This window comes from Rhinatrema bivittatum, chromosome 5 (genome assembly GCF_901001135.1).
Source record: "Rhinatrema bivittatum chromosome 5, aRhiBiv1.1, whole genome shotgun sequence".
In the NCBI taxonomy this organism is placed as follows: Eukaryota; Metazoa; Chordata; class Amphibia; order Gymnophiona; family Rhinatrematidae; genus Rhinatrema; species Rhinatrema bivittatum.
In genome coordinates, this window is record NC_042619.1 from 217,921,441 (window position 1) to 217,933,028 (window position 11,588).

Here is an 11,588-nt window from a genome sequence, read left to right on the forward strand (position 1 = left end):
GAATGCCACCGCCAGAACCTAAATAGCCCACAGCCACAAATGAACGTCGATAGACTCAGGAACTAACCCTGCCACGGGGTCAACCCACTTTGCTGCCCACCCCGGCTATGACTCGCCTCTAGTAGTGCGGCCTCTTATGGCCATGCCTGGCACCGCAAGGATGACGGTCGTAGCTAGGGGTGGAGTCTAATGGTCTCCGTCTGCTAGCACAGCTGGGGGGAGTGGCCTCCCCTCACGGTTTCTTGATAAAGAAGCTTAGAAGAGTGGCCAGCTCAGCTCCTGACCCCCCTCTTTTTCTCTCCTGCTTACAGATTAATCAAGCAGTGGGGGAGAAAGCGGAGCGGGAGCTCTAGCCATTGTAGAACAGCGATAACTAGTGGCTGTCTCTGGTGGACACCGTAATCTGTGCCTCTCGGTCAAGCCGCTGTCGTTGCAAGGGCCAAGGCTAGATGAGAGAGGGGAAGGATTATTAAGGAAGGGCAAAATCACCATAAGTAGAGGATAAAGGTTACCGACTGGTTATTCTCACAGCTTCCAGTCAATTTTAGCCATCCCGCAGGTGGGGTGGAAGCACCGACCTGATGCCTTCTCTACCTAACTGCAGTCAATCGAGTCCTGCTGGATACAAATTTAGTTCTACCCTAGTGGTGCTTTAAGTGATCCATTATCTCAATGCAGCTACCTCCGAAGTCAGCATATGTTCACTGTGCTAGCTCTGAAATAGTTGCATGGCTGTGATAGCTTTTAAATTATTAAATACCTATTGGATATGGCCGTGCTTAATTACTACCTTTTTTCATAGCCCTCGCTTTGAATCAAGCCAGACCTAGAAATCAAAACCTGTATTGTAAATCAGTTCAATTCTACCCACCATATTGCCAGGCTACTGTCTGCATCTTGTTCATACACCTACAAGCGTCATTCCCATCCATGTAACCTGTGTTCAAAACATCCCCTACTGCGAACTCGGCATTTCCAGGCTTTTCAGATCGACTTGAAGAATCAAGCGACTCCCTTCCCCGAGGGAAAAACCGCATGCATAGCCCGTGTTCTAGCTGCAACCAAAGCCTGGACTCAGCAAGGTGCAACTCCGCAGCACCCTATTGGGAGCACTACTCAGTATCCAGACACAGTCACACCAGAGATGCACAGCAGCACTGCCTGCCACCTTCCTTCCCCGCGTCAGCCGGAGGGGGACCACCACCCCAGGATCGGAGCCTCGGCTGCACTCCGAATTTAGTGACATCCCCCCCATTCCCGGATCCGAGCTCATGGGGAATTTAAGATGCAGACTCAGTAAGCCTTTTCAGCCCAGCTTCGGGCATTCAGGACACCAGAATAAAAAGGAGTAAGCTCGGGATGCACGATGGGAAAGATACAATGAATAGCTGAGACCCCCTCCTCTCACCGATCTCCGAGCTGCAGTGCGACCAGGATCCCGCTAAGGGAGAAGCAGGGCACTGCCCACGCTCGCTGCACTAGAAACGGGAAGCTCCGAGCCGCCTTTAATGGCATTTCAGACCCCAAAATCCCATTTGCAGCCGCTGATCAAGGAAGAGGCTGCCCCCCAATATTTCGCCCGGGGTGGGGGGCAGGAAATGCATGGCAATTGTCGCACCCTCTTCCCTTCCCCGTTCCCTGTATACCCGGGGGCGACAAAAGCTCCCGTTACACTCCTGGCTTTCCCGCTTTTTGGCGCAGTAAACAGTGGGGAGTCGGGAAGGGGGAATAGAAGGGGAGAAAGTCCCCCCTGCAAGGAATCAACCTACACAGTCCCCTCCGCAAAGACGGGAAGGCGCGCGGGGCTGGCCCTGCACTCACCCAGAAGACGAAGGAGTAGATAATGAGCAGCGTCTTCAGGCACGTTATCACAGGCTTGGTCTCCATCCTCCTCGATGCCATGCTACTGAGGACCGGCCGCTGAGGGGAGGGGGGGGGCCTTGCGCCGGCTGTTAAAGAGCGCGCGCGCGCGCCTCGCTCACTGGCTCGCGCCGCAGTCCCGCGCCTGCTCGCGCCGCTCGGGTACCCGTGACGTCAGGCCACGACTCCTCTCCCGCGCTCCTGGCTGCTGCACCCGTGCGTGTTGTTAGTGTTGGAGCGTTTTTCTAGCTGTCTCGTCTTGTCAATAATCGTAGGATGGCATTGTTTTGCGTGTAGGGGCTTTAGGATAATTAGTTCTCAATCAATTTGAAAAAAATAAACAACATGAAAAACCACGGAGACCGAGTCTGGTAGGTCTTCAGAGCCACGGAAAAACACCGAAAGGCCAACGCTTCAGAGTCGCTGGGCCTGTATTTATTATGAGGTCAGGGTTCAGGGCGTGTCACGGTAACTTGTGAAGTACCCCGAAAGAAACCCTGTTTCCCCAGCAACATTTCAAACCCAAGGCACAGCCCCATTAATCTCCAAGTAGCAAGTAGTACCAACCCGGATATGAATCATGGCAGAAGATCTAGAGAAACACTGATAGCCCCACCGGCCTCTTCCACATTTTAAAACAAAGGGGTGAAGGCAAACATGAATTCATCACTGTGGAGCAGCATTCCAGTGAAATGTACCTGTGCTATCATTGCATGAGGTTGCAGTGGCTTCCCCATGCCACCAGCTTTAAGTGGATGTGATTTTATTTAGGAGGAACCACAGAAAAGCAGTACTTTTTATTTTTACGTAGACCCCTAGACACGCGGCAAGACTTTATGCCTGCTCCAGGGCAGGCGTAAAATTTGATGGGTTAAAAAGTGTGCCTTGGACGCTCAAAGATCTTTTGCATCATGGGGTAATAGCTAATAGCCTCTTCTACATGGTATTTACATGGGATGAGCGCTATTAGCCACACCTTTGTTTGGAGGCACATTTTGGAGACGCTGAGCCCTTATTGGATCGGGGGTTATGGGTGCACTTCTAAAATGCGCATCCAACCGCTCGTTAGGCTGGGCGCACTTTATTGCATTGGCCTCTAAATGGTTCATCTAGTCTGTCCAGCAAGTTTTGTTTATTTTTAAAGGGTAGTACTAACTGGGGCTCCATGCAGGTTACCCAAGCTTTTTGTTAAGTTTAGCAACTGCCGCTCCGTAAGGACTATCCACAAGTCTTCTGTTAAGGATAGTAGCAGCTACCTGTCCGTGCACGTCACTCCCAAGTTTTCTGTTAAAGATAGTAGCAGCTGCCACTTCGTGCAGGTTACCCTCAAACCTGTTAAAGATAGTAGCAGCTGCATCTCCTTGCATACTATACCCAAGCCTTCTGTTAAGGGTAGTAACTGCCACTCCATGCAGGTTACCCCCCAGTCTTCTACTAAGGATAGTAGTAGCTGCCACTCCGAACACATTACCCACAAACCTTCTATTAAGGATAGTAGCAGCTGCCGCTCCTTGCAGGCTACCCCAAGCCTTCTGTTAGGTAGTAATTACTACTCCATGCAAGTTACCCCCAAGCCTTATGTTAAGGGTAGTAACTGCCACTCCATGCAGGTTACCCCCAAGTCTTCTGTTAAGGGTATCAACTGCTGCTCTGTGCAGGATACCCCCAAGCCCTTTGGAAATGCAAGGGTAATGATTGGAGGAACAAAACCAACTGCACTTATCTGCACGCTATGGAGGTGATTTTCAAAGGAGATACGCACGTAAATATAGAAAACTATCTTAATTTTTAAAAGCCATTTACTCGAGTAAAGTGCACTTAAGTAAGTAAAGCCTTTGGACAATTCAATAGTATATATTGTAGTAATTTTCAAAAGACCATTTTCTCGAGTAAACTCCAATTTTACTCGAGTAAATACTTTTAAAAATAAGGCCCTATATCTATGCATGTTTGTCTTTCTCTCTATACATGTATGTGGACAGAGAGAAAGACATACGTACACACGGGTAGATTTTATAAAAGTACGCCCGCGCATATTTTTGTTCGCGCATCAGGTGCAAACAAGACTAAGCTGGATTTTAATAGATACGCGCGTATCCTTTAAAATCTGGGGTCGGCGCGCGCAAGGCTGCCCAAAATCGTCAGCCTGCGTCCACTGAGCCGCGCAGCCTGCCTCCACCCCCCCCCCCCTCTGCACCTTCCCCTACCTAACCCCCCCCCAACCTTATCTAAACCCCCCCACCTTTGTTTTAAAAGTTACGCCTGCCAGCTGCGCGATTCCCCGGCCCAGGAGCTGTTTCGGAGGCCTCGGCCATGCCCTGAAATGCCCCCGGGCCGGAACCACGCCCGCGGCCCCGCCCCCGAATGATACGCCGCCATGGCACGCCCCCTGGAAGCCCCCCCAGGAAAGCCCCGGGGCTTGCGTGCGCCGCCGAGCCTATTCAACATAGGCTCGGCGGCGCAGGGGGAACTTGGGGCAGGTTTTCGGGGGGGGGGGGGTATACGCGTATCTTACGCGCGTACCCCTTTGAAAATCTGCCCCACCGTGTGCAGATAATTGCAGTTGTTTTTGTTCCTGCAGTCATTACCCTTGAATTTTCCCTACTATCTCAAAGGCGGACTGGAGGATGATGTCCAAATAGCATTTGTTGGTTATCCACCTCAGGAGGTTTTTCAGTAACTTTTGCTGGGCCTTCAGTCATGATTTGGCCCCAGTTTCTTGCACAGAGTAATCTTGCCTTGGGGGGGAGGGGCACATTCTCCTCTCCTCTGCTGCTTTCTGTTTCACTCTTTCCACTCTCAGCTGTCGTTTAACCTGGACACATCACCCACATGCTTTCACCCACTCTGCTCCACACTGTCTATGGACTGCAGCTACTTTCCAACCCTAACTTCCTCACTACAGATAGACTCCTCTTTCCATCGTGTCCTCTCAGTTTGTATCATGAACAGAACTCAGAAAAAGCAGAAATCTTTGAGGTGCAATTAACTGGCTCAGTTACTTTCCATGGTTGCTGCTTGGAGCTGACAGAGCTCCTTCACTGCTGCTGCTCCTAACATTCTCCTAAGTGAGTTGCATCCAATGCTCAGTGCACAATCTCCCCATGTTACTCAGCCTGGAAAGACAGAGGATGGAAGACTCAAAGGCAGAGGTATATAGGCAACGTGTGCTACACAAAGCAGGGCACTGCATGCTGCTAGTTAATTCCCACATTGCAAGTCTCATACTATAGTTATGAAGAGGCATACATGGCTGCACATTTAAGGATCTCTGCTGGTGTCTCCTGTTGCAAGGTGCTGAGAGCTGAGCCAATGTGATAATCTGGGCCTGAGTATAAGACTTTGGTGGCTTTTCTGTGGCACACCTAATCACATCTCATGGCACACTGGGGTACAGAGAGGCAGCACTGAGGGCATATTCAGGGAAAAGTTTCACTTTGTCCAGGCTACTTTTATTCAGTGGTACCCAGACAAAGTTATCTAGATAAGTCTATTAGAAAAAAAATTCCTGTCCTAAAGCTACCCAAATATATTCAGCAGAACACTTATCTAGGCATGTTCCACTGAGTGTCAGTGTACATTCACCCAGATAACTTTCCCATTTGCCAATACTGGCCTCTATGAAAAAAAAAATAACTTCCAGTGATGACAGGAGCTAGCCAGTTGTCAAGTTCTTCTGCTCCTAGTGAACCTGCAAGCATCTTCCTTTAATCTGCAAGTCTGTGTTGATCTGGCAAATAAAATTCTATGGTGGAGAAATCAGGTCTATATGATGACAAGATGGTGGAACCGCCTGTGGTGTCGGAAGGCATTTCAGAGACTTTACTGTTAGGATTTGTAGGATTGTGGGCCCTGGGCTGAGGTGAGAGATGGTACCGCCCACAGGAAGGAGCCCTATGAGCCTCACTGTCGGGAGGCGAGGTCTCAGCTGACGTCAGACAGATAGATTACTAGAGTCTATTAGACGTAGAGCGGCACTGCCCGCGGAACGAGGAGTGCAGGAGAACATCACACAAGCATGGGGGTGCCACAGAGTCCATGAAGTAGGGAATACCCAAGGAGGATACCTCAGTAGAGATGATACGGCAATGGTCCACAGAGTGGGGTACACTGATGAGGGTTCCTCACTAGAGATGATACGGTAGTGGTCCGCAGGGCGAGGTACACCGATGAGGATTCCTCACTAGAGATGATAGAGTAGTGGTCTGCAGACGGAGTATTCACAGTAGCGATGGTTCCAGGTGAAGCCCCGGGGAACACGGCAGGCAGCAGTCCAAAGCGTAAGGCCCTCAAAAGGAGCGGATAGCCAGAGACGAGGAAGGTCCCCTGAGGAGCGGGTACACGGGACGTCTCATGCCAAAGAAGCAGGAGCTGGAACAGAAGTCCATAGTGAGCGAAGAGGATTCAGCAATGAGGGAACTCGTTGCCAAGTCATAGGCAGACAGGACCAGCTGGCTTAAGAGTCCGTGAAGATTGACGTCATCCGGGGGGGACACCCCCGAGGTTCCCGTCATGATGTGCTTAAGACTGGCCTGAGAGTACGCGCACCTAAGGGACTCCGAGGGCAAGAAGGCGGTCGGCAGTGTCTACGCCGATCAGGGAGGCCCGGGAACTGGAGCGAGCAGGCTGGTGATAGCTGGTGGAGACGGCCAATTCACCCAACGAAGTCAAAGCAGGGAAGCAAGAGGTGAGCAACAGCGGTTGCAGCCGTCTGCGACCGACAGGCATAACATATACTTAGCAAAATCACCAAGCAGTTTCAGTTGCACTAAATGATCAGTTACTAAAACTGCAGACCTCCCTTGATGAAGTACATGATAAATTGGAAAGCAGTCAAGTAAGCCTGATGGCGCTTGATGCTAAAGTAGAATGTCATGAAGAACAGCTCAACAATGTAAATGCCGACTATGCTCAACTGCATCAGAAAATTCAAAAGCTGGAAATCAAGTTAGATGAATTAGAGAATTGAAGTAGATGAAACAATTTAAGGGAGTTAGGCTTTACCAGAGCAGTTGCAGAGACGAATTCCTCCATTGGTTTGAGAAATGGCTGCCAGAAGTCTTGGAGATATCTAAAGCTGGGCGCAACATTATAGTGGAATGTGCCCATCGCTTAGGGGTGCATGAGGGGACATCAAGGAGGCCTAGGCAAGCGATTGCCAAATATCTAAATTATCTGGATAAATCTAAGATTTTGGAGACTTACCAAAAGAAAAGGGTATTGGTTTTTGAAGGCAATAAAATTTTACTTTTTCTGGATTAGTAGGCAAGAGTCCTCAAGGCCCACAGGGAGATAACGCCATGATGTACCCAACTTTTCAATAAAGGTATAAAGTTTGCTCTGCAATACGCAGCCACCTGCAGGTGTTCCAACAGGGGACTACCTATGTTTTTTCTTCTACAGAAGATATTAGAAAATTTGTGGAGGAGATCTGACTTGATGTTTCCAGAGTGCAACACGGTTTGGATAATGTTGCTAATTTTCACTTAATTGGGTGTTTCTGCTTGCATTGACTGGGAAAGAATGTGTTACTCACATGGACCCTTAGGCTGAGATGAGATTGGTGCAACCTCCGAAGAAGAACCCCGAAGGTCCTCATCATCAGCAGGCAGCACTGATTGAAAGCAAGATGTGAGGCGATTCGAGGTCTGGGCAGACAGCAAGCAAGAGAGATGATGAACAGTCCAAGTCAGGGCAGGCAGCGAACAACAAGACGTGAGGCGATCCGTTGTCTGGGCAGGCAGCAAGCAAGAGAGCAAAGATGAATGACCCAAGTCAGGGCAGGTGGCTAACAGCAAGACGTGAGACGAAGGGTGAACCAGGTCAAGCCAGAAGACAATCCAGGAGCACGCTTCATGACAGGGCACAAGGAAACCTGTTGCTGAGTAGTCTAGTGAAAGACAGAGCTGCCCTTAAATAGGGGCAGTTCTGTGATGTTATTCAGAGGCGCCACCGATTTTTCCTGCCGCTGGCCCTTTAAACACAAGACTGCTGCACACATGCACATGGCGTCCCCAGTGCAGCGTGGCAGCATTCCTGGGGGTTGGCCACGTCTTCAGGGAAGCAACATCAGCAGCGCAGGGTGAGGGCGGCCAGAAGTGGGACACAAATGCAGCTGGCCAGGCGTATCAGAATGGTCTTTGTTCAGATGGGGAAACCTGAAATTTTATCTGCGCACACAGATTATGTTTTGATTGGGCCTGATGAGGCTTAAGTTGACTGACCTTTCCTTTTTTGTGCTGCTTTTTTTTTTTTTTTTGTGTCACATTTTTTAATTTATCATGACAGAAGTCCTGTTTCTGCGAATGTATGCATAGTCCTTCATACTAGTGGCAAAAGCTGATTTGATTGACTGAGGGTTTCTCTGTTGATTTGGACAGAGGGATTTTGTTTTGCAGGGGAAAACTGAAGTTACACGTATGCACACAGACTATGTTTGGGTTAGTTCAGATGAGACATAAGTTGGTTTTCCTTTTCTGCTCTGCTTTTTTTAACATTACCTTTTGAATTATTGTGACAAGATATCCCATTTCTGTGAGTGTGTGCACAGCCATCATTTATATTAGCACCAAGAATTAAAAGAAGATGAGCAAGGTAGACTAGACTTTGAATATACAACTTGTTTGTTGCGCCATGAGGTGGACTCTTGGCCTAGTGGTCGGACCCAGAGAGCACCTGCCACCAGGAGGCAGAGCACAAGAGGAGACAGAGGCTAGCTGGAGCTTCACCACTAGCAACCCGGGGTTCCCTCAGGTTGAGCTCTTGGTTACCCGGGCCGCCTGGTCTTAGGTGGGCTTCGCAGGATCTCCTAGATAAAAAGTTCAGAGGTGTGCCCACCACGATCAAGGGCACGCGGTCAATATTCAGGCCAGAAGTCCAGGATGCCTGAGAAGGCCAAAATAGAGTCTCTGAATGCAATGCAAGGATCAAGGCCAGAGTCAAGGAAGCGTGGTCAGCCAGTGAAAGGGTCAGAGCCAGTAATCAGTCCGTGGATAGGCAAAGCAGGGGTCAAATACCAGGAGTCAGTCCGTGGGTAGTCAGCCAAAGCGAAGGGCAGGTTCCAGGAGACAGTCAGATGTGGTCGAGTTCAGGCAGAGGTCAGTTCCAGGTAGCGTACAGACATGGTTGTAGAACAGGCAGAAGGTCAGAGGCAGGCAGCGGTCAACGCAGTCAAGAACAGGCCGAGGTCAGTACCGAGAAGACAGTCCGAGAGGTACTACCTGGGAAGATGAGGAGGCAGAAAGACGCTGGAACAGGACTGAAACAATGCTGGAACGAGACTGGAAGACAGACTGGAACGCATAGGCAAACTAGAAATCATGATGTGATCGACCCGATTGCCAAGGCAAGGAAGTGACGGTGGGAACTTCCTTATATGCTGAGACTAATCAGGGCACACTGCGGAGCTGGGATCCGCCCCTGGCCCTTTAAGAGGTCGGGCAGTCCGTGCGTGCACCTAGGGGCGGGGCCGACGCTGAGGAGGACGCCAAGCCCCGCCGTGAGGCCTGGCTGGAAGGAGAAGGCCCGGCGACCGCCGCTGTGGGAGACCGAGACCTAGCTGGATTCGCAGCTGCTGCTGGGGAGGCCGACTCGGGATCCGCAGAGGTCTTAGCGAGGTGAGCAGGCCTGGGTGCGGGCCGAGCATGGACAGGACACTCAACATCGTTCCTTTGGACTTGCGGCAGTTTGGATATCACATGAGTATCCACTTTGCAGATGCTTTTTTTTTTCCAGAGCTCGGGGACTATTGAGGTACCTCATGATCTTCAACCTCAATTGGAGAATTCCACAGAAGAATGACAAGGTCTGGGCTGTTATGGATCCATGAGAAGAGGAGAAAAATAGAGGAAAATGTGCTTTTTGTTTGCTTTATTGTTTTGGGGTTTTTTTTGACTTGTTTCTCTCTTTATTTGCCTTTGTTTCTTTCTGAGTGTGAGAGTGGGGATAAATAGGTGTGTTTGGTTGGGGTATGTATGTGTGTGGATGAATATATTCCTTGGGTTGATAGCCTCGGGGATGATGGGGAACAGTGTTGTTTGCAGAGCTAGAGGTGAGGGAAGTCTGGGCTGTTGGAATTTTCCCATTCTTATTTCTTCTAAATGGGAGCAATTTTTTCCCCCATATTGGGATCATGGCTAATCTCACTTTTGGCACTTTAAGCATTGCCAGGCTGCATTCTCCTGTAAAGAGGAAGAAAATGTTGATTTCTTTGCAAAAGCAGGGGATCAATGTGGCTTTTTTTGCAAGAGACAAACCTAGATGATTTGGAGCATCAGAAAATAAACAGGGAGTGGGTCAGTCACTGTTTTAATGACTCTTTCACAACCCACTAATGAGGTATAGTGATTCTTATTGCCAAGGGTCTCGAGTTCCACCAAGAGATGGTGATCACTGATCCAAATGCTAGATTTGTGATTGTAAGAGGTTCCTTACAGGGGTTAAAGGTGGATTTGGCTAACATTTATGTCCCTAATACTTATTCGCATTCTTTCTTTTCCCAGCTAGTAGCTAAATTAGCAATGTGGGAGGGATATTCACTTATATTGGATGGAGACTTTAATATCACAGATAATCTGGTAGTGGATTGTAAACCTCCCCAATTGGGGGGAAAAAATCAGGAAGATTTGGGAGTAGGCTTTTTATGCAAGGATTTGCAATTGACTGATTCTTGGTGGTTATTACATTTCGAGGTGTTGCAAGCACGGAGGTGCAGTCGCTTGCTCAAGAGGGATTGTGAGCCCTTGGGCCACGGCACGTTTCAGGGAGGAGCCCCAAGACACACACCATGGGAGGTGAGAGTGTTCAGGTACGGGCTGGAGCAGGAACAAGGCTGGACCAGGGGCAGGACATGGAACATCAGGAACTGGAATAAGGCGGGCTCAGACCTCCACTGGACCTGCATGCACCGGTGGGACCCAGCAACGCAATACTGGTCTCAAGAGTAGCCCTCCTGCCACTCGGTAGCCCTTCTGGACCCGCTGCTTGGGAACGAGTGCATGAGGCCAGACAGAGGCTGAGGGAAGGAACAAGACAAGACATGGAACTCAGGACTTGGAAGACTCGGACGAGGACTCGAGGAGCTTGGAAGAGTCGGACAAGGTTTCAGGATACTTGGAAGGCTCAGGCGAGGATTCAGGCACTAGTATAGGGTGAGTATTGCACCGCAACGCGCCCTACACAGCCGAAAGCGAAGCAGACTCCAGGCGAGAAAGTGAAGACTTGGAACTGGAAACGTCGAAGATTCAGGAGAGGCCTACACCGAGGCACGCCCTACACAGCTGCCTGTGGCTGGTCGCAGACCATGCTGAAGCGGAGCAGGTTTTGGCTTGAGTCTAGGGCATGGACGAAAGCAGGAACAAGATACTCCAAGAACCAGGAGCGGGATTCAAGACTCGGAACTCAGATTTAGGAACAGACCTCGGCATTAAAAACAAGGGCCTTCCGGAGACTTGCGCTGCAGACGTGAAGACAGGCCTTGTGCCACGAAGCACCCTACACAGCCCCATGGGCTGGTCACGGACCACAACGGTGGCACGCCAGGAAAGGTGGACAAGCAGGAAACCTAGAAGCAGGACAAAGAGCCGGAGACAGGAACATCAGGACCAGGACTGGAACACGTAACATCAGGAGCTTCAGGAATGTCAGGAACATGGAACATCAGAAACATCAGGAACAGGCGACGAAGGAGCTCCGACGAGGAACAAGACCAGGAACATCAGACGAAGAAG

At 49.9% G+C, this 11,588-nt stretch overlaps 1 protein-coding gene across 1 annotated transcript in view; it reads right to left on the bottom strand.

Annotated features, from left to right (window-relative positions):
- Positions 1 to 2,155, bottom strand: part of TSPAN7 (tetraspanin 7) — a 171,777-nt gene extending 169,622 nt beyond the window's left edge. Inside the window, exon 1 of the mRNA XM_029603191.1 lies at positions 1,822 to 2,155. Within this exon, the coding sequence (XP_029459051.1) occupies positions 1,822 to 1,902 (81 nt within the window). The 5' untranslated portion in view covers positions 1,903 to 2,155. The remainder of the gene's footprint in view (positions 1 to 1,821) is intronic.
- Between the last annotated feature and the right edge of the window lie 9,433 nt (positions 2,156 to 11,588).